At 42.7% G+C, this 23,976-nt stretch overlaps 1 protein-coding gene across 8 annotated transcripts in view; it reads left to right on the forward strand.

Annotated features, from left to right (window-relative positions):
- LOC144822300 (N-acyl-aromatic-L-amino acid amidohydrolase (carboxylate-forming)-like) overlaps window positions 1–23,976 on the forward strand; it is a 165,360-nt gene that overhangs the window by 84,999 nt on the left and 56,385 nt on the right. For 5 of the 8 annotated variants that reach the window (XM_078679642.1, XM_078679641.1, XM_078679640.1 and 2 more), the window contains 3 exons: window positions 214–364; window positions 593–902; window positions 21,897–22,092. In XM_078679642.1, the coding sequence (XP_078535768.1) occupies window positions 670–902; window positions 21,897–22,092 (429 nt within the window). In that variant the 5' untranslated portion in view covers window positions 214–364; window positions 593–669. The remainder of the gene's footprint in view (window positions 1–213; window positions 365–592; window positions 903–21,896; window positions 22,093–23,976) is intronic. The other 3 variants (XM_078679647.1, XM_078679646.1, XM_078679648.1) reach the window with 1 other exon arrangement.

A 23,976-nucleotide genomic window follows, 5' to 3' on the forward strand; every position in this document is an offset into this window, starting at 1 on the left:
TACTCCACTGCCTACATTTAGCTACTTTTTTGGTAAGGAAAATCACAATTTCTCAGTCTATCTCGAAAATGTTAATGCATACCAAAGCTAGCACCATTTCAGTGCACTGGTATTTGAAATATTTTGCATGTTGATTGTTTTGCATATTTTTTGGTGACTCCTCGTTTCCTTCAGCAACCTTTGCTCCTCTTTTTTTCTCTGCCATCTCTCCAGCACAGTTAAGCACATCACCTATTACCTGTATATAGCCGGTTGCGTGACACTGTGAGTAAAAACAGGAGGAGGGAGAGGACCTTCTCTCAATGCAAGAAATCAAAGCAAGTGACACTTCTTACAGTTTCTATCAGGCTTCTCGATTTTGTTGGTGAGTGTGACTTCTTTTGGTGCAGTGTTATGATTTGTCACTGTACGTCACAGTTTAAAATTTATGAAATGCTCAGAGAGTAGGGAACCCCCAAAATATCCTGGTCTCTGAGCCAGAGGACAGTTTGACCATGACAGAAGATGCTTGTTGTCACCCTTCGTGGGTACCAAAATATCAAGTCAAAGATTGATCTCCTTACCAAACCTATATTTGTTTTGTCTTTATTAGAAGTTCCTGACTGGTCATTGCTACCAAGGCCTTTATGTGCTTTCTGTTGGTGAGTTGTGGATCGCACATGTGTAGAGATGAGCAACATCCTGAACTTTGGCCCTCTTAGGCGAGTGGTAGTTGCAGGTGGCACCCACGGCGATGAGATGTCGGGGGTCTATCTCGTCAGGCACTGGATCCGAGATGCCACTGAATTGCGCAGAAAGACAGTCACTGCTGAACCATTCCTGGCGAATCCTGTGGCCGTGGAGAAGGGTGCGCGGTACATTGATCAGGACTTGAACCGCAGCTTTGAAGAAAGAAACCTGACGTGAGTAGGAAGTGGGGTTGGGGGAATGATAAAGGGGATAGAGTTGTCAAGATTCCTGGGGACAAGCAATTTCCTGTTCCACATTGTCTAACCGTTAATCACATTAGATTTGGATATCACTGGAGTTTTACTCAATTATGTCAGTGTAGATTTGATTGACAGTCTCACAGTGGTCAATTTATTGCAAAGATTGGCTTACTATAATATTTATGATCTAACTTGTTTAATCCCGGGTTGTTTATTTTGTAAACCTATGCAGGGTTAGTTGTTATTAGTCAGCTCAGAAAATAGTACAAAAATAAAACGAATGTGGAAATCCACCCCTCTTAATCATAACTTAAAATAAAAATGATTTGGAGTAATCCTTGAAATGTATGCCCCAAACTGATAAAGTGACTCATACTTGCTGTTTTTTTGGCTCTTAGGCGTCCTTATTTATGCAATCTGTTTAGAGTCAGTGTATTTTGTTAATGGGGATTATAATTATGTTTGCTGCTGCCTTTGCTCTCACATTACATTTTATAAACAAATTAACAATCGCTAAGGCCCCCTTCGACTGCAACACCTTCCAGACTTATTTCCTGGAGAAGGTGAAGATCATTGCCCAGGAGATAGAGAATGTGGCGGCAACAGGGACTGCCATTGCCCTAACATCTAAAACTGCGATCGATTGTTCTCTTGAAGTGTTCCCAGAGATGGATACACTAATCTTGGAACAGCTGATGGGTAAAATTAAATCTGGCTCCCCAGCTGATCCATGTCCACCCGAGATCTTTCGCATCGCGCGTCCACTATTAGAGGAGTGTATCATCTCTCTCCTCAATAGATCGCTAGACATGGGACATCTGCCGAGTGAACTTAAGGAGGCACGGGTAAGACCCTTATTGAAAAAACCGGGGTCGGATCCTGCTGTGTTAAAGAACTACAGACCCATCTCCCAGCTGCCCTTTCTCTCAAAAATCCTTGAGCAGCATGTTCTTCAGTCCCTGTCTTGCTATCTGGAATCTCACCATCTACTCCATGATAGACAGGCAGGTTTTCGAGCCCATCACAGCACCGAGTTGGTGATGCTCTCGGTGCTGGACGAACTAAGAGGTAGGGCTGACTGTAAGAAAGCGAGCGCCCTGATTTTATTAGATCTATCAGCGGTGTTCGATACTGTCAGCCACACCTTGCTCTTGGATAGATTAAAGAACTTCGGGTTTAAGGGCTTGGCTTTTCAGTGGTTGGAATCCTTCCTTACAGGAAGGACCCAAAAGATACAACTGGGGGATGAAACATCTGAGGTGGGGATCTTAGAGTGTGGGGTACCACAGGGGTCTGCCCTGTCCCCGCTTCTATTTAACCTGTACCTGCAACCACTGATTGCTTCGCTAGCTGAGATGGACTGTAAAGTCTTTAACTATGCGGATGATACGCAGGTGCTGCTAAGTATAAATGACACCACGGCTGCGCAACTCCAATCCCAGAACATCCTGAGGTTCACGGTGCAATGGATGACTGATAACCTTTTAAAAGTCAATCCCGACAAAACTGAGATCCTGGTTATCCCATCCATTTCCTCACCTTGGAGTGACCTCTACTGGCCTATGGAGTTGGGCCCTGCCCCAAAACCAAGCCTGGCTGTAAAAAGCTTGGGGATTAGGTTGGACGCTGACCTGTCGATGGCTCCTCAGATCGCGTCGGTGGTAGGCAGCTGTACTAATATCATTCGGCAACTGCGGAAGTTATCCCCTATCCTCTCAGAGCCCATGATGCGATCAATAGTGACTGCCACTATCATTTCCAGAATTGATTATGGGAATGCTCTCTATCTTGGCCTACCGAAAACCCTCACCAACAGGCTCCAGGTCTTGATGAATGATGCTGCCCGATTGATCTTTAGACTCCCTAGGAGGTCTAAAGCCACTCCTTTATTACAAAGCCTACATTGGCTTCCAATTAAAGAAAGAGTGGAATTTAAGAGTTTGTGTACAGCTCATAAGGCAATTTATGGCAAGGCCCCGGCCTATATTAAGGAGCGCCTACAGCTGTACTGTCCGGTGAGAACACTTCGTTCTTCGGACTCGCAGCTGTTGACCTGTTCCCGCTATAGGCTAGCGACGAAGGGAGGGAGAGCCTTTTCAGTACTGGTTCCCCAGTTGTGGAACAGCTTGCCTGGAGGGCTGCGCGAGGAAGGAAACCTCCTAAGATTTAGAAAGAGCCTAAAAACGCTATTGTTTAGGAGAAGCCTGAGCATGGCATAATTTAATGTTGCTCTTTGCTCTGATTCCGCTATGTTATTGTCCTGTACCATCTTTTCCTGGCGCTTAGAGACCTGCAGGTGATTAGGCGCGGTATAAAATTAAAATAACAATAACAATAACAACAATCACTACTTAAAGTGAATACACACTGGTGCAAAAAAGCTCCAAGAAGCCTACGTTGAAATACTTTAAAAATCATTGGTTAGATTACTAAGCAGTGTTTAAACTTTGATTTGAACTAAAACTATTGTTTTATTTGGTTCCTGCTTATACAGATAAACGGGACAACGGTGCTTCAATAAAATATTTGTATATATGAATTGAGTAGGTATTTGAGAATTCTTATCTGGCATTAGTTTTTTAAGTCCTTTAAAGGGTAGGATACGAAAAATTCAGCAGATGTTTCAGGAGTTGGACAACTGCTTATTCAATAAGGGAACATCTTCACATTATGAGACCCTCTGTGAGTATTTGTAGTAGATGGTAGATAACCGAACCTCAACCACGCCTAGCTGGTCTTTAGTTGGGACATCTTGTTCAGATATGGTTCCTGACCCCACTTACTTTGGTCTCTTTAGAATACCTTCACAATGTTGAGTGACTTGGGATATCATATAGATTCTCTCTCGTCTTTTCATAAACTAATTAATTTAGCACCTCGATATTTCAGGAGTGACCCGAAAGTAGTTATGGTTTAAAGAGTTCCACTGAGTTTTGATGTTGTATATGCATTTCTGATAGCTGGGCACAGTATGCTATGCCAGACCCGGAAAATTGATGGTTTTATTCCATCAGTTGTGTGAAGACTGCTCAGACTTATTTTGAAATTCAAGAGTGAAATAAGCTTGCATTGACTAAATTACAGCAGCCTTCTTTCTCAGTAGTTTATTACTACTGCTGGTTTTGGGTCATTTGTGTGGTGCCCAACAGCTGTGCTCCATAAGCAGCTGTAACAACTGGATTTCCGCAGCAACATTCGGAGGACTCGCTGAATGGCAGCATTTATAAAGCACAAACTTATCAGTCTGGTCTCTTAGCACTAGCCTTAAATAGCACCTAACAAAAAGTAAACATCAGTATTTGTTTGCATCTAATAAGAGAAGTTCCCTATCTTACTTCAGTCTAGACTGTATTCCAAAGAGTAGGGGTCTGAATGGAGAAGGATTAAATGCCTTGTGTGGATAAATAGAGTTTTGAAACAGTAAGGGCTGATTTTCGCTATGTAAGGCCTGATTTTCGCTATGATTTTTGCTATGAGTGGGGGATTTAAGATTCAGCAGTAAGTAGAGATGTGTTAAGGAATTAAAGCAGGCTTCTACAGTGAGTAGCTCATGACCTACTGGTAGCTCTCCAGGTAAGTTGTATGCAGCTCTCTTGTGTGCTGCCCAGACTACTAATTTTAAAGCTTTTACTTGGTTGAATTAATATACGTATACCACAATTTAAAATGTGTAGTTGGGACAAAAATGTGTTTCTTTTCAGAACTGGTAAGCTGATATTTGGAAAAAGATGGATACATTTCCCAAAAATATTTAAAGCTGATATTTGAGTGATAAATCTTGTGGTACTTGGAAGATTCTTTTTTTTTTTTGTCAAATGTTATCACCATATTGCCACAGGCTTTTCAGCTATGAAGGATACGTATCACCCATGTAGAGGCATTCCATATTGACAAAACCTCTATAGATTACTGCTGGCAACCATGCCTGATGCACTGAAGTGATTGCTAGTAGTAATCTTGTAGCCTGTACTGTAATCTTGCCGGATGTAGTCACTATTAAATCAACAGTAATGTTAGTAGCACACAGTGAGTTTCATTGAACATAAGTAAGCCTTATTCGAGAAAAAGTTGGAGAGCCCTGAAATAAAGAATTTAGCGGCTAGACTGCCGATCACAGATTATCATTGTAGTGATCCGTGGAAGGCAGAGACCTGAAGTTATTTACTCACGCCTAAAACAGAATGTACAGCTACATTCTGGGCTCTCTCCTCAGATCAGTTAATGAAGCCAGCACTCCGGCATACAAGCTATTGCAGTAATCCAGTGTCGAGTTGATCAGGGCACTAAATACAATTTCACTTTTTTCAACTGAAAGTAGAGGCAGGATATGAGGTACTATTTAGATGTTAGGCAGTAACCATCAAGCTGATTTGTGGAGCCAAGGTAGCATCTGTGCCAAAGAGTACACCTGAAATTGTTGAAACTATAAACCCCCCTTACACAGGTTCAAACCACAGGACTATGCCTTACCTTAAACCTGAAATCAATCTTTCTGCTATCAAGGCAGCATATGTTAGTGGTGTATAAGAGGATCAATAAGTCTGCGATTCTAACAGGATGACCATGGACAATGTCCATACCCACCACCACAGCAGAGGAAGGGTGACCGGGAGGTGAAACCATCCACTTGAGAAACCAGACCCACTGTTTTACAAGCCTCAGACCTGCTGATGTCATCAAATATGTTATCAGAGTAGATGATGAAATGTCTACATAGGAGTAACTGCTTTAGCACCAAGCGTCCTTTAAAGTTAAAGAACAATGCAAGCAATATGTCTCCCCAACACAGCATGATTTATCACCTACATATAAAATTTGAATACATTTTGGAAATCCAGTAGTTTTGTTCACAGACATCAGCTTGCCAGTTTCTGAAAATGCACGCATTATTTTGTTAAATACTTGTTTTAAATTTCTTCAGAGGATGCACTGTCAATGGAAAGATCCTAGGATCAGCCAAAAAGGTGAATAGGGTCCGCCCTATTGTCCAGAGATGATCTCCCATCCAGCTGCATTATGTTGCAGTGAGTTGATTTGAATGCTGTCCTGGGCTTGGCATTTATTAGTAATGATTTAGGTGCAGTACCAAGAACTGTGTCCACAGACAATTAGATGTACATTTTAGAGTAGCTGCAAAACAGAGCGCTAAATAAAGCAGCAGCTATACCTTAAAATGCCCTTTGATGTCCCTGCCACAGTAACCAAACTTTTGTTTATATAGTCATTCCACTGCTCTAAAAGGCATTCCATTTCCAAGGTAATTACGTAAGGAACCTTCCTCTGGAGTGCACTTGAAATTTGCAAGATAGCTAGTGAATGACTGCAGGAGTTCCCGAGTAGGCATCCTCCAACTGTGCATAATTGGTGTGTTATGTTATTGGAATTGGCTTGTGATCCATCAGAGAGACATCTGTACATATCTTTAGGGAGACTTTTAAATATGTGAACTAACAAAGATCCATCCCATTCAACCACAAAATGACCTTCCCACAATAGAGTTATAGCCACAGAATTAACCCTTCACCCCAAAAATAGATGGCTATTTTAAGTGACATTTCATGGATAAGAGAAGCCACCTTAGTCATAGGTAAAGGGCACCTACATTCTCCCTAAATCCTTCAGTAGAGTCCTATTTTGTGGCTTAGTCAAGCAAAACGGATGAGCAGCTGTAGGAATTCAATGATTCAGAGGTTATTATTTGGCTCATAAGAAACTGTTGCGCTGGTGCTTGAAATTAAGTTAATTTAGATTTCAGCCCCTTAAGTTTGTATTGTCAATTTTATTCTTTTTCCTCAGTTAAAAAACGCACCATAGTTCCCCTATATTTGAAAAACATGAACCCATTGTTTTAGAAGTACGCAGTACACTTTTGATTTGGTCTGCAAGCTCTTCAAGAACATGCATCTTCAAAGGTCAACTATGCATGATCTATTTCCCTGTAGGACATCAACCGTGTGCTCATTTGTCTGGCTGGTTTGCTGAGAAATAAATTACTAGATTTGTAGCGTCTCTCGCTCTCTAAATTCGTACTAGGAGTCTTTTATTGAAAAACAAAAACAAAAACCGACCTCCACATCCAGGAACTTTTTTTCTCTGGGTTTGGAAGTAACTATAAGTTTTTTTCTGTCCGTTACTGCCAGGTGGCTGACAGAAAAAAAGCTATCACATCGTCCACCCGAATCTGACGTTGAGCAGTCAGAGGAAGCTTTCCATTGACAATGCCAATAGGGGCTTTGTTGGCAGAAAGCTGGTGGTCTTCTAAACACTATATAGGGCAGGTGACCCACATTTTGGCAGACCAAATACTCCATTGCAAACACAGCGGAATGACCTGTCCGCCAAACTATATAAATCACCCCCTTACACAGGTTCCGACCACAGGACTATGCCTTACCGTAAACCAATCTGTCTACTAGCGGGCCTTAGGCAGTATAAGTGGTGATGTCATTAAATAAAAAGATTAGATGATGAAATGTCTACACAGGAGTAATTAGCTAACAGATATAGCACCAAGTGTTCTCTTACACTAAAGAAATAATATAAGCAATATGTCTCCCCAACACAGCATGATTTATCATCTCCGTATTCAATTTAAATATATTTTGGAAATTAAGTACTTTTGTTCTGAAAATACACAAGTTATTTTATCAAATACTTGTTATTATTTTGGTTACAAAAAAACAATTTCATCAAACAAAAGTGAAAAGATCCATGACTAGGACAACTCCAGACGACTTCAGGTAGTACAGCAGGTAAGTTTAATGTTACCTTCAGGATCACAAGTACAACCAGCTAGACTGAGATTCAACTCATAACTAATAATACTTTGAATTTTAGCCCCAGGACATTCCGTTTCCATTGTCCCACAACATTTCATGCTCAAGACCCAACACATCTTTCCCCTTAAAACCCACAACAAAGACAAAACAAAGATTCTGAACCCTTAAGTAAGAGCTGTAAGTTATATAACATATTCTTATAAGATGAACACAACATTACTTACTTAATCCACAACCAAAAGGATAAGACAATGTTTACAATATTACACATAGTCACTTAGATTGACAGGTAGTCTTCTCTCCTTTGAAGTCCTCTGCCACCTAGCATGTAGGGCTACCATTGGTGATCCTTGGACCCCAGAATTTTTTGTCGACATTACCTTCCTTCTCTGCTTAGATACTTTGTCCTTGTTTCACCACCTTCCATTCTCAAGTATCACCATATGTTTAACATGCAGTATTCTCTTTACATCAGAAAACTTAGAATGGTCTTTGGATATTATGTCAGGTAATTTAACCCTGCCATAATCCCCCTATATGAAATCCACTTGATGCCTCCCTATGCCAGCCTTCACTCTCACCTACCTCTTTTGTACATTCTCCCACTTGTCTCTCACTTCACTCTCTTCAGACACAGTCGAATCACTCATCCGGGGTGAACCAACTTAGTGGTAGTCCAACGACCCTTGATCAACGAGGAAGCAGATAAATCAGTGATGGCATGAGGGATAGTATGAATTGCCCACAACAAATCCTTAAGCTCTTTTCTCCAATCCAACCTATTTGCCACTGACAGTTGAATATTATCCTTGTTGACTTGGTTGCACCTTTCTACCAACACATTGCTCCTGGGATGATATAAGGATGTGGTCACATGTTTAATGCCCCAGTGGGCCAAATACCTTTGAACCTCTTTGGAAACAAACTGCACCCCATTGTTCATTACTAACTCCACGGGAGCTACTTCCCTCAAGAACAACAATTTCAAGAAATCAATTACCTCGTCCGAGCTAGCTGTTCCCACCTCAGGCCACTGTGTCCTTTAATCAACAAGTACGATATCATACATGCAATGTTCTTCAAACACATACATTAGGCCAATGACCACTTCAACTGGACTGGGAAAAGTAATCTGGGTTTTATCACAAATCACACAAGCCACACGCTTCCTCACAAATCCTACCGTGGGCCTCAAGAACATCTCTCTGATCCTCCTATTCATGGCTCTCAGGCTCACATGACCGTGTGCCAGCCTCAATACTTTTTCTTGTATCACACGGGTAACGACCAGTAAATATGTCCTCCACAAAACGCCATGCCTAACATTTAATTCAGGGAACACATGCTTGAAGGCCATAATAGAATCACTCGTTCTTTTCTCTGGTCATCGCTTACCTAACTAATTTATAACTTCCTGCAAAACCTCATCTTCCCTAATGGCTACCTTCCATTCTTTTTCAGAAATATGTAACTGCTCACATCCTCACATAAAAGCAACTGTATCCTCATCGTTGTTGTCTCGTCCAGCGTCCTTTATTTTCAGGGGTAACCTGGATAAGCAATCTGAGAAGACATTTTTCACACCAGGTATGTATTACAGACGGAACTCGAATTCCTGCAATCTGTAATGCCACTTGGTGATTCTGGATGTAGCTGTTTCCTTCCCCCTTGGGTGTGAACATATTGATAAGCAGTTTATGATCCATCCGAATGGTAAAATCAGTTCCCCACAGATACTTCCTAAAGTGGTCAATGCCCAACCAAAGAGCCAATGCTTCACGTTCTATGACAGAGTAAGTACTCTCATCCCCTCACAGAGGAAAAGTAACCACATATCATTTCCTTCTCGCACTTGAAACAATACAGCACCCAATCTGTACTGACAATCATCTGTAACCAACACACATGGATCTGTGTGTCAAATGGTTTGAGGGGAATACCATTAACCAAATTACTCTTAATAGAATCAAACTTTTTACTCAGTTCCTCATTCCATACAAATATCTAATTTTAGTCAACAGTGGCCTACACTGATGAGTCCTCTCACTCCACTTAGGAATGAACGTGTATAAAACTCTAACATTCCGAAAATGACTGCTATTGATCCTGTTCTATGGTGCACAAAATTCCACAATGGCTGTCACCAAACTCCTTTACAGCTCTATTCCCTGGGTCAACAGTTTATAACCCAGATAGTCCACACAGTCCACTGCAAATTTGCACTTGTTAGCTTGCAAAGTGACACCTTTCTCCCTTAAGAGTATCAACACAGTTTCTATTGATTTGCCATGAGAGACTACACCTTGTCCAAATACCAGAATGTCATCTTGGAAGCACTGTACATTTGGACATATTTAACATGGCCTCTGCCACCCTCTGAAAAAGTGAAGAGCCCGTAGTCAAACTAAAAGGCATTTCTTTAAACCTACAGGCTCCACCATGGGTCATCATGGTGACTCTCCAGATGTAATATAATCTAGTGATAAGCTGACAACATATCTAATGCTGAAAACACTTTGGCACCCTTAAGAAAATGTAACATCTCAAAAATATCAGGCAAAGGATGTCTATCCATCCAGATTCTGTCATTCAAATCTCTTAAGTCAATACGCATCCTCAAGGACTCATTACTCTTTATCGCCAACACCACTGGAGATAACTATTCCAAACTCTTGATGGCTTCAATGATAACCTATTGACACAAAGATTCCAACTCTGCTTCCAGCTCTTTCCTCATAGCAAGCGGTACACCTCTGCGCTTAAGTACCACTGGACATGCTCGCTATTTCAGTACAATCTGATGTGAAAAACCCTTCATCTTGCCTAGTTTGTCTCTAAAAACTTCAGGGAAAACCATTTCCCAAACACATTTGCCTGCACTTAACACAGACATGCACTCTTTTTTTAACATCACTTGTTCAGGGTGATTGGTATCCAAAATTATTACTAAGTTCCTCTGTTCCAGCCAATCCAACATACATGACCCATGCTTGGCTACACAAATAGTTCCCAGTGTACGGCTTCCTTAAAAGCTTAAAGTGGCATTGAATTCTCCCAAACCATCAATGGGTTTACCCACATATACAACAGGTCTAAAATGTAATTGTTTAAGATTGGCATTCTTAAACCTTTTCCATTTCTCTGGCGGTCCTATTACAGTCAAGAAAGAACCAGAATCTGCCATCATAGAAATGGGAATATTCAAAATGTCAATTTGACAATAAGGTCTTGTATTAGAATACTTGCCCACTTTTAACACTCCATCCACACTATCCTCAGCTTTTACTTAAATACCTGTTACTCATGCCATCCATCATCATGACCGCATTCTCCTCATCTGACTGCACCAACTCTAAAGATTTGGTATCAATCATAAGAACGTTCTTGAACTTTAGATTTACACACTTTGGCAAAAAGCCCCTTTTCTTGCATTTTGCACACAACTTGTCCACAGCTGGGGAGCAGGACGTACTTCCTAAGTGATTTCTGCTACTGCACCTGTAACATTCCAGATATTTCTTTTCCACATCATTTCTTGTCCACTTCATCTTAGACACATCATCAGTCTGAATAGCATGTGCCTTTGCACTTAAGGCCATTTAGTCCACACATAATGCTGTGGCCTCAGCACTCCAGCAATTTCAGTATCCTTTTCCAACATCAAGTTTTTAGTTGTTAACTTTTCTTGAGCCTTTCTACTGTTGGTTTTCTCTAACGGTAGATCCCTTATTTCATCCTCAAATGTTTTATAATCACATGTAGATGCTAAAATCTTTAAATCACTGGTGACACTTTCTACAGATTCACTAGGTAACTGATGTCTCATGTAGAACTTATGCCTCTCCTTTATAACATTTCGTTTTTTTTCAATAGAAAAACCAATGTCCAGCATCTTCATTGCAGTGGTATATTCTTCAACTGTATCTCCTTTCCCCAACATAGTTAAAACAGCCAGATGTTTCAGTACATTCCTTCCTTCGGTACTCAAGTAATGATGCAATAAAGCAAGGTTTTTTTTCTGTGTAAATACCTACCCCCTCAACTGCCTCCTAATATACCTGAAAACCCTCTATCCATAGCTCCTTTGGCTGAGGTGGTCCAGGCGTTTGGTGTGGAGCTAGTCTCCTATGCAGACGATACCCAGCTGCTGATCTCCCTATCCCAAGCACCCTCGGTCGAGGCTTCCAACTTCAAGGCATGTATGCAGGAATTGGCCGGCTGGATGAACAAGAATTGCTTGAAGTTAAATGGCGAAAAGACTGAGGTGCTGGTGGTAGGTGGAAACAGATCCAGCTGGACTTCGTACTGGTGGCCATTATGTCTGGGCCCTACCCCGACGCCCTGTAGGGAAGCAAAGAATCTGGGGGTATGGGTGGATTCCACCCTTTCTTATGATGGTCAGATCCGCCTTGTTGTGGGAAAGTGTTTTGGCATCTTAAAAACCTTACGCAAAACTTTAGACCTGCTCCCGCTGGAAGCCAGACAGACGCTGACACATGCCCTTATCACTTCTCGTATTGATTACGTGAGTGTACTATACTTGGGTGCGTCTGTAAAGAATCTGGGACACTTGTAGGTCCTACAGAACGCCACAGCACAGCTGATCATGAGGCTGCCACGAAGGGCGGCGTCAAAGCCGGCCCTTGATGCTCTTCATTGGCTTCCAATAAAAAAAGGGTGTTGTATAAAGCCCTTCTTATCTGCCATCGTATTCTCTGGGAAAAGGCACCAGGAAAAGGCACCAGCATATCTTAGGAATCTGATCACCAGATATCTTCCAGGAAGGGCCCTGAGATCCAAGGGTACGGGGCTGCTGGTAGTACCCAAAATAAAGAAAGCAAGAATGGGCGGCCGCTCGTTCCGCTTCTTAGTCGCTCAAATCGGAACAAACTCCCGGCCGGCCTCAGGTTGGAGAGGTCGGAGACTAATTTTAGACGACTGCTTAAAACTTATTTATTTAACAACTAGTTTCTTGTGGTCAATTTTGTTGGTTGCTCGTCCCTGACAGTTCCTTTTTCCACAGCGCGGGAACACGCCGGGATGGCGTAACCAGGCGCTTTTACAAATGTATTCATTATTATTACAAGAGGATTACCCAGGGATGACAAAAAGGCAAGAGAAGGTACGACATTCTGTTGCATGCTGACAAAACAGTGCAAGTCAGGTACCCAAAAATAATTATATACAGTTAGAGAATATTAGTCACACTCAAATATCAGAGTCTAGCTGCTGGTGTTTGAATCATTGATCTCCTGTGAGCAGCACGATGTACCTCCGTAAAGGCTTCAAATTGTATTCAGTACCTTATTTCATGGTGTTCATGTCACTGTGGTACTGTGATATGCTCAATGCTTAATCCTTAATATTGGCACAGCCGAATAAGCTTTTTGCCTGTGTCACCTAGATCCACTGTTATTTGATATGCAGATAGCCAGAATGGTGAAGTGCTGCCAACCGAGAACTGCCGTTTTTTAAATAGTGGTGCTGTTGCGCTTACTGGTGTCGCTGCACACATTCAGGCACATTCAATAGTTGAGACTGTGAGCCCAAATGAAAATGGCGTCCGATTTACTGACGTCACCATGAATATCCCATCGTACATAGGCAGTGGCAGACCGCACAGCAATGTGTTAATGCCTCTTCAAATACTACCACCACTCTAACACCACAAACCATCAAACAGCAGTGCGGTTGCCTTCCCAGGTCATCCACAGCCGCCGTGGAGGATCCCCTCACACACTCATCAAACAGGAGTGTGCGAGCCACCTGCTAGGCTCAGAAGCCGCTTGTCACCACTGAAATGTCCACAAGAAAGAAAAGACCAGACGACGTTCGGTACTACTGCAGGTAAGTTTTATGTTTTCTTCAGGATTCTAAGTACAACCGGCAGGGCTGAGATTCAGCTCGTAACTGACGATACTTGTATCTCACCCCAGGACATTCTGTTTCCCTTGTCCCACAACATTCCATGCCGAAGACCCAACACATCTTTCCCCTAAAAAGCCAAAACAAAACAAATATAGAGTCCTACCCATAACAATGAGCAATATGTTTTATAACATATTCCTATAAAATGAACACAATGTAACTAACTTAATCCACACCCGACAAGACAAGGTTTACAATGTTACACATAGTCAATTACTTTGACAGGTGGTCTTCTCTCCTTTGAAGTTTTCAGCCATCTAGCATCAAGCAGAAGCTTGTCATTTTGTGAAAAACACTATATTTACTTGAAATACTATCTCTTTAAATAAAAATGTTCGGTCTCCAGCTCATTTTATTTGATGTATTTATATATGTATTGATTGCATATTCGATAAACAGATTATCATGATGCATAGCACAATATAATAATTAATAAGCCTTGAATTTTTTTTAGACAAATGTAGTTAGAAAACTGCAGTCATCAAAATTGAATAGCAATATATCGATTGAGTATGGTATAACTGTGATCATCATGGTTCTTGTGGATCAAAAAAATTACTGTCCTTATTCCAGAATTTCAAAATACGTCTCGCTATACTTGTCTGATTAGTACGGCCAAGGAGAGAGAAAACATAGGTAGACTCTTTTTCATTGAGTAAAAATTAAAGATAGGTTTTAAATAATGTTTTGTATACACAATCAAACCAGGTAGATGCCTCGGAAATGAGGTAATGATTCCTTTCTTGACTCCCAGATATGACAAGCTGCATTTAACACTACCATATTTGAAGCTTCCATCAGCCTTAACTCAGAATAGTGATACAAAAGTGTAGCTACTGTTATTGTTGACTCTGGGACATTGGTACCATTAAATATCTTAGCGGGCCAGGGAGGAATAAGTAGCTGCCAATATATGCCCAAATTTACTTCTAAAGGAACAGCATACCACTGGTTAAAGATTTATTTTTATTTTAAATGTAAACTCTTTTAAAGAGATCTTCTGTGATGCCCATGTCAGAGCCAACTCTCAGTTATGAAATATGTTTTTTTTTTTACATGAAGTAAGACTGCATGTTTGGTTTAGTTAAAGCTCCTAAGTAGGGAGCGAACACATAGAAGAACAACTGAGTCCCTGTCTACTTAAGTTGAAAAATAAAGAACAGGCTCATCACATAATTTATCAATGTCAGATTAATAAAATTCAAGCTACTATTCCAGTGGAGTATTCTGTCTGATCCTAAAACTGCTCCTAACATGAGATGCCTCAAAATGGTCCAGTTCAGCATTTGTTTTACTGGTATATATATAAGACATAATAATAATAAAACACATGAGAAATCTTGCAATAAAAATCTTCAGAAAGAATGAGTAGGTAACTGTTGTATTTTGAAACAAAACATTTACCCTTAATATAAAAGTTGTGAGTTTGATTTTTTAGAGAAGCATGTTGACATGTTAATGCCCACATAATCATATGTTTGAGTGCCCTCTTGTGCCCAGGATGGATAAAAATCAGGTTTGATTTGAAAAATAAACTAGCGAATCCAACCATCATTACCATGTTTGGATCATATGTCCTAATTGATGAAGGAACGGTTTTGGTGCATGAATGGTTCCTAGATTCTAGAGACTTCCAGCCCAGGTCACTATCATTTGTCTGACCTGCAGGCCTTGTAATCCCTCGATACACCTCATCAAAAGTACATCAAAAGTACATCAAAAGTAGGAAATAGTGACCTCACTTTTGCTCTTCAAATCAGCACAGTGATAAAAGGTTATAACTGGCGATAGCGGCAACTTGGGTAGGGCCTCAGACCCTCTCTCTGCGCTACTGGGAGCCCATGAGGGCCCATCCGCTGCTGTTGCCAAGCATTACAGATCGGTGACGAAGCCGTGTGGTGTCCGCTGCAAGTTGGGTATGGAACTCTACAGAGTGGTGTGCTGAGGGGAGCCCTCCTGCATCCCAAATTGAACTGGCAGTTGCGAAGTGCAGTGCTTGGTCTACCAGGGCGCTGCCTGGGCCTATTTCTCCCTTATTTGTAGTCTGGACTCCGTGAGGCTCTAGACGGCGGTGAGAGAGGAGCTGCCACCCTACAAGTGCCTTAACGGCTCCTAGTTGCAAAGGGGTTCTACCTGCCTGACTCCGCGCTTGCCCCCCCGAAAGCAGCAAGATCAGTGAATTGGGAAACCCGACAGACTGGTAGGGAATATTTCCTCCCTGAGCAGGCGGCGGCGAGTACTGGGACCTCCCTTTGATATATCGGTCATATATACCATGCTGCACCCTCACGATGGCAAGTGGGAAGGGGTCCAAGACACCTGTGCAAAATAAGCTTGCTAAATTTGCCTGGTCTAATTCAAAGGACATTAAAGTTGCCGCCTCTCAAGAGAGTGCAGACAGCCAACAATGCCCACCACTGCTGCAGGAATTGACGCTCCAGGACATCATGGCGGCCATTGCAATAGTACGGACCTCCCTGGAGACTCGCATACATACAGTGAATATTGAGGTGTCCCTCATCAGTGAGCCACCTACAGGAACAACAGGTTAAAATGGAGGCGCTACTCGATGACTACGAAGGTAGGGCCTGAAGGAATAACATACGTATCCTGGGGGGTCCCGGAGCGGGCGGAAGGTCCTGCGGCTGATCTGTTTTTTGAAAACCTAATTCTAAAGCAGTTGCAAGCCGCACGACTCTCAAACTATTTTTACATCGAGCGCGCGCACCAAGTCCCCGGGGGTAGACCTAAACCAGGGACCCCCCAGGCCGATTAAAGCGCAAGTTTTCAATTTCCGAGATCGGGACATCATACTCCAGACATCACGCTCTAACCCACCGCTCAAACTAGATGACCGTGTGATCTCCTTTTTTCCGGTTTTCACCACAAAGGTTCAAGCTCAACGTTGCAGCTTTATGGTGGTCAACCTTGCACTGAGAGATAAAGAGATTAAAGTACGCTATGCTTTTCCCAGCAAAACTCTATATTGAATCAGAGGGCAAGGCATGGTTCTTCTCTTCCCCTGAAGACGTGTGGGTCTTGCTTGAGGGTCGGCGTCAGGTAGAGAAGCCACAAAAAGACCGCAACGGAGGGCCTTGCTCTTCCAGACCGGACAGCAACACCATGCAGCGAGGTGACCCAGTTCAAAGGGAAACTAACCCCACAATGAGTGACTAAACAAACGGCACCTGTGGGGCTGGCATGGACATAGTTGCCATAAATTGTATCTACCAGGCTGGGTACTGATTACGCGTGAACATACTAGGACATCTCTCTTAGATTACAACAAGTGATTATTCTATCACTACAAAAGTAAGGCTCTGGAATATTTCCAATCCATAGCTTTAATATCGCAACTGATGATAGGGCCGGTTTCTATCCTCGGTATTTATTGTAATATGAGCCCATTCTCACAAATGGCGGGAGGGTATGGCTGCAACCAAGCACCTCTTTAATAGAGGGTGGGGCGACGGGCATTCTGCCTTGTTGGGGAGTGGGTAGTTTGAAATTCACTGGCAGGGTGGCAGGGAGGGGGGAAGTTGGGGAGGGAAGAAGAGTTTTTATGTTCTGCGTTTGTTTTTTAATTACAAAGCACAGACAGACCGATTTAATTACCTCTGTTTTCATTTCAATTGCAAAGTATGTATTCATGTGATTCTCTTGCCGGAGTGTACTTGATTGCCCTTATATGTCTATCCACCTGGTTGTGGCAATGTCGGAAGAGGTGGTAGCCCTTCCTACTGTACTCACAGGTTTTCACATTTTCCTTATGCAGGGCCTATGGCTGGGACTAAGGTGGAAACTTCACTGTCTATTCTAACGTGGAACGTAAACGGGTTGGGGGACAAAATAAAATGCGGGGTTGTTTTGCAGTATCTAAAGAGAAAGGCCCCAGATCTGGTTTTGCTGCAAGAAACACACACAGTGGGTAATAAGTGTAAGGCCCTCACACGCTGTTGGTCCATGCGGGGTTCACCTCAGGTTCGAGAGGTACTGGTATTCTAGTCCGGAAGAGCCTCGCACTTACTCCCATCCGCACATAGGCGGATCCACAGGGGAGGTTTGCAGTTCTAGAAGCCAGTTGGGAGGGGAAACCGCTTAATGTGGTCTCAGTGTATTTTTCCCCTGCGTTGGGTAAAGAGGCGCTTACTGACTTAGGAAAAATGTTATTAGATCTCCCCATAGGCACACTTATACGGGGGGGTTTAATATGACTATAGACGATCATACCGACAGACATCCCCAGCAGCCTCTGATGCGGCCCAATTCCTAAATGAAAGCCTTTGCGCGGGCCATGGGCATAGTAGACATATGGCGCACCCTACACCCAGAACTGATTCACTACACCTACTACTCCAACGCCCACAAGAGCATGTCCCGCATTGACTATTTCCTCAACCATGTAGCATATGTCGGACATTTTAGACACCCACGTGGTCTGCCAAGAGGCATTTCGGACCATTCTCCAGTGTTGATTGAGCTTACGTATTGCAATACAAGGCACCGCAACAAGATTGTCCTCAACCCCTGGCTGCTTAAAATTCCAGACATCAAAGAGACCCTAATTATGCAGACAGGCCATTACTTTAATGAGAATGTTGCATCCGTAGAATCGGCATAGACAATATGGGAAGCCTATAATGCAGTTCTTAAAGGGCAAGCCCTATCGCTCAAAACATGATATGTCAGGCAACAAAACCAGCAACTTTCTCAGCTGGAGAATGAACTCCAGCGATTAGAGACACAAAATGCTTTCTTACCCAGTGAGGGTAATTGTTAAACAGCTAGAATACAAAGCCCTGGCGGGGCAAAAGACAAGGGCCAGATTACTCCAATTGCAGCATTAGGATTATGACAGGGTAGGGAAAATGTTGCCATGGCTGAAGAAGAGGGAACAGGTGGGGGCGCTAGGTTCCCCAACTGTCCGTCGGCGGAACGGGACAAGTCTCAGATCCACAGGACATCGCGGAAGCATTCGGGGATCATTCTGAAAAGGTCCATACCCTCTCAACTCAGTATACAGCCGAGGACACCCGGCAGGTTCTGGCTGACTTACGCCTACCCACCCTATCGGAGGTAGATTGAGACTTCATGGACGAAGATCTGAATGATGACGTAATTTACAAGGCCATACATAGTATCCAGTCAGGGAAGGCAATTGGGCCTAACGGGTACCTATAGAATTTCTATGACCGTGGCCCAACGGGTCGCACCCCACCTGAAAAAGTGTATAACGAAAGCCTTGAGAAAGGGATTCTGCCGGAGATCCAGCGTCTGGCCTCTATTGTCATTCGAAAACCGGTAAAGCCCGCTGACAGTTGCGGATCCTATTGCCAATCTTGTTAATTAACGTTGAGGCAAAAGTACTGGCAAAGCTCCTGGCTTCTTGCTTGGTGTCAATAATCCCTTTGTTGGTCCATACGGACTAATCTGGGTTCATACCGGGCAGGAACACTGCTCTAAACATTTGCCGCGTTAACAATATCCTTGGGCGCCAAACCTTCATCGAGGAAGATGCAGTAGTACGCTTTTTGGATGCCTCTATGGCATTTGACTCTTTAGAATGGCCTTATCTTTTCGAGGTGCTGAAATGCCTGGGGTTTTGCCCGAGATTTCTAGGGTGGATCAGACTTCTCTATACGGACTTAAGGGGCCAGGTGAAAGTCAATACCCGCATGTCTAGAGTGTTCCTGTTGGGTAGAGGCACAAGGCAGGGCTTCCTCTTATCCCCCCTGATCTTCTCCTTAGTTCTTGAGCCACTGGCAACCTGGGTGAGAGGGGACGTCTCCATTAGAGGGCTGACATGGGCGGAGGGACACGAAGATAGAATTTTGTTGTATAAAGATAATATCCTGGTATATCTAGTATCACCATATGCTTCAATACACACACTGTTGAACATTTTCATCAACTTTGGCAAATATTAAGGATACGCCATCAATTGGACCAAATCGGTGCTATTTGTTCTTCGGGGTCCTGTCCCCAGGCTCCCTCGGGATGTGAGATTGAAATAGCTCTAGACGGATATTCAGATATTTAGGGGTTTATATTACACCGCATCCCCAACTCTTACATTATAAGAATCTTGCCGTCCCCTTAGAAAGATTACGTAGTGATGTCAAATACTGGAGATCATTGTCGCTATCTCTGCTGGGCAGAGCTTCTCTGTTTAAAATGCTGGCACTCCTGCGATTCCTATAGATCCTTCAAAATTGCCCCTACAAAGTCCCTGACTCATACTTTAAAAGTATTGAAGGTAGGCTCGATTGCTGTTATGGGACAGAGGAGCGCCTTGTATAGCGCTACTCAAACTGATTAAAGGGTGGTATGATGGGGGGGATTGCTCTCCCAGACATCAGACTTTATTATTGGGTCTCACAGATAGTGGCCATAAATCACTGGCTGTACCTTTTCCCCGTAGACCCTGCATATATGCTAGATAGATATCAGATGGGAAGGGAAGGGTGTCTAGGAACTTTATATACAAAGGTTCGGAGGGGGAGATACGTGGGCCCTACCATGCAGAAATTGGTAGGTCGAAATTTGGCATCAGACAAATAAACACCTGGGTTGGACTGAGGTGTTGACCCAGGCAACGCCCTTATGGTCTACTCAGAAACTCGGGTTCCTGTGTACTCAATCGGGCTTTGATAAATGGGACACAATTGGTATATCTAACATTGGCCATCTAGTGAAGAAGGGTAAAATCCTCCCATTTAATGAACTACAACAGAAATATAAATTGTCCCAAGGGGAATAATTCCGCTATTTGCTAATCCGCCATGAACTCATGACAGCACTTCCGGACCTAAATACCCTACAGGAATCGTCCGCTGTGAAGGACCGGCTACTCTCTGAGCTCATGCCAAACAAATCTGTATCACTAATGTATCGGAAACTTTGTTATCTGCCAGATCCCTTTCAGACTTTGCAGGACAGGTGGCAGAAGAAGATGAGGACTGGCAGACAGCACTGATGTCTCCGAGGGAAGCAGCTGTCACACTCCACTTTCGTTTAATCCTACTAAAAGTCCTTCTTAGAACATACCTCACAGGAGGATCCCTGGTAACAATGGGAACCAGACAGAGTGCTCTGTCTGCGTGGCGTCGAGGCAACCTTTTTTCACACTATATGGGACTGTCCCCTCCTGCGTCACATATGGGAAGGGGCGACAATACAACTGCTGGATGCCACAGGGAAACAAATAACACTCACACCATCGCTGGGGCTTCTCAATATCTGAGACACTACTGATCTTATAGAAATAGAACAGCAATTAGCCTAGCTGGGATACAAACTGTCAAGAGAGGAATAGCAATGAAATGGAGGGCAGCGGAACAACCGTCGATCAGGCACTAAGAAGCAGAAATGGACAAATGCATGGTTGCTGAAAAAGAAGTGTATAAATCTAGAGGGTCCCCTAAAAATGGGATAAAAAATGGGGAGGGTGGAACACACACAGAGGAGGTTTATGTACATCTCCAACAGTCGAAATGGACATATAGAGGTGCAATAATCAGCTATTCGGATTGTTAGACAAACTGACTGTATAATGTTTTACCATGGAAACACGGTGCAATACTGTGTATAAAAATTGTGCATACAAAAGCTTTGTGAAGTTTGAAATTAATAAAAAAAACTATTAAAAAAAAAAGAATTGCCATCATTATGCAATGGGTGGCCACCTTTATGCCGTAGTCAACTTTAATCCAAGGAATAGCCACAATTATGCCAGGGATTTCCACTACTATCTCAAGAATCCCCCTTTGGCCAGGACAAATCTTTTGCAAGCTGCCCCTTATGTCCAGAATGGTCTCCATTATGTTATGCTAACCATTAAACAGTGGGAGGACGCTCCATTGCACCAAGAATGGCCACTATTATGCTAGGTCTGCCAGTGTTCCACAGAAGGCCACTGTTGTGCTAGAAGCTACCACTAATATTGCCAGAGACGACCACCATTATACCAAGGATGAAGGCAATAAACATTTAACTATTTGACATCAATATGCTTCTCTTGCTTATTGCTCTAAAGTAAATACATGTTATAAAGCTTTTATAATGAGGAATGTATATTATCATCCAGCAAAGCAAGCTTGATGATTATATGTGATTTTTCAATTTGAAAGAGTGGTTCTGCAGGCATGAACACACATTTATACAGGGAGAGTTTGAAATGCTGAGTGTGTTGTACTAATGTACATTATGTAGTGTGGTACCTTTATGATGTACAAACGTTTTACTTCTTTCGCTGTGAAAGGGCCCCGGATTCTGAGAATGATTCCTATGAGGAGAGACGTGCCAGAGAGATCAACCAGCATTATGGACCCAGGGGATCTGCAAGCGCTTGTGATTTTGTGATTGATTTACACAATACAACGGCCAACATGGGATCCACAATATTAATCTTCACACCAGATGATCACCTAGCCATGCACCTTAGCAACTATTTACAGGTATGCATGTACATATGAGGTTACCATTTTCTCTACATATCCTAGGTGCATGCTGACAAATCCTGCAATTGCAGGATTTTGTGTAGTCTGTCTACTTTGTGGGATGGTATAGCTTACATGTTTGTTTCTTGAGATGATATTCCAGTTCATCACATTTTCATTTGGTGTACTTGATGGAGTTGGATTTTTGTTCTCCACTTTACCTCAGGAAGATAGTGTCAACTGCACCATGTTTTACATAAGAAGATCATTACTTTACAGCTTGGCGTAGTATATTCCAGTCAGTGACATACGGATAAGATTTATATGGTATTGTTTTTTGATGGGGGGGTCCTCCAATCATTCTTGGACATTCACTTTAATCTTCTTGTATTACGATGTTCAAGTCCTCTCTTAATTTAATGATGGCATGTAGTATTCAACTTTCATGACCTAGTTGGAGGAAACACTCCGAAAACGTCTTTCAGTGGTTGGTCTTAAAGAGATTGAAATAGGTCCCTATAGGTAATATTGATGTGCAGTTTTTCTCAGAAAACCTTTATAGGTTCTCACGTTTTACACTTTCTTAGTGTTTTTTTCTCACCTCATGTTATTTTCTATTTGGTGAATCAGTCCACTTCCACCTCACACACGCATTGCATATAGAAACCATTTTTTAATTTTTATTTGCAGCAGTCTTTTTTAATGTTTTAGTCATGACTCGTATACATTTTGCTTCCCGATTGTTCTTTTGTCTCTGTATCTTTCCTATTGACTTTATATTTGTTTATTTCCAGTTTTTAACCAATTTATGAATTAATTTTCCCATTGCTTGCTCATCTGTTTCAAATCCACTGTTGTTCTTCCTGTTCAAACATACTAAAAGGCTTTGTCAAAGCCAGTAAGTCTTAACATTTACATATGCAGATACAGGCTGGCACAAGCACTGTATCCAAGCGTTATATTAAAGCCATATCTATTGGTTTACCCAGTGCTTGTCTTCCATATGACATATTTGTTGGTGGATAACAAGAAGGAGGAGGGTAAAAGGTGCACATGCCCTGATTGGGTCACCCTCAAGGGACTACCTGGATGTCTCAGTTTCTTGTTTGTGTCTTTCAGTCCATGCACCTCAGATACCTTCTTTCATTTCTTGGCTTTTTCATACCAATTCCAAAAGGCTGCCATTGTTCTGGCTGGATGTATGCTTAGAATCTTTCAGTCATTTATGAAGGCTATTCAGGCTGACTTTGTCCGTGGGTCCTTGTTCCAGCAAGTACTTCTGATCTTCACTGCTACTGCACTTAACCCAGTCTTCACTATGTCTGTGTGTGCTTTTACTATACTTTTGGTACTTCGCATGGGCGAGAGTTCCTTTTTCTGGGGCTTTCTCTAGTTTTGATTGATCTGCCTCTATTTTTAGATCTCTCCTGGCGTTAGCAGTGTGCATGCGCTGCTCTCGCCATGCGAGGGCCTTTTGGAATCGATACGGTTTCAGAAGGGTGCTTTAAGCCACGCCCTTCTTTCCAATTGGTTTGCGTCATCGTTTGTTAATTGACAGCGTATGATTGGCAATTGGGCTTTTTGGTTATCTCCTTGTCCAATTTTAAGACGGCCCATTTTGTTTGTTTCTGTGACATAGGGGTGTGTGCTCCTAGCGTGTTGTGCAACAAAGAGGTGTACAGCTGATTGCCCGTGGCACTGCGCGGGCACAGCAGCCTCTGGGACGTGCTGCTGCAGATCTCTAGTGAGTGGCAGCTGTGGGCGCTCTCTGCGGACTCCTGTCTCTGGTCATAATTTGGCTTGCTGCCCGTGCCACTGCGCGCGCACAGCAGCCTCCGGGATGTGCTGCTGGAGATATTGGGTGAGTGGCAGCTGTGGGCGCTCTCTGCCGATACCTGTCTC

This window comes from Lissotriton helveticus, chromosome 3_1 (genome assembly GCF_964261635.1).
Source record: "Lissotriton helveticus chromosome 3_1, aLisHel1.1, whole genome shotgun sequence".
In the NCBI taxonomy this organism is placed as follows: domain Eukaryota; kingdom Metazoa; phylum Chordata; class Amphibia; order Caudata; family Salamandridae; genus Lissotriton; species Lissotriton helveticus.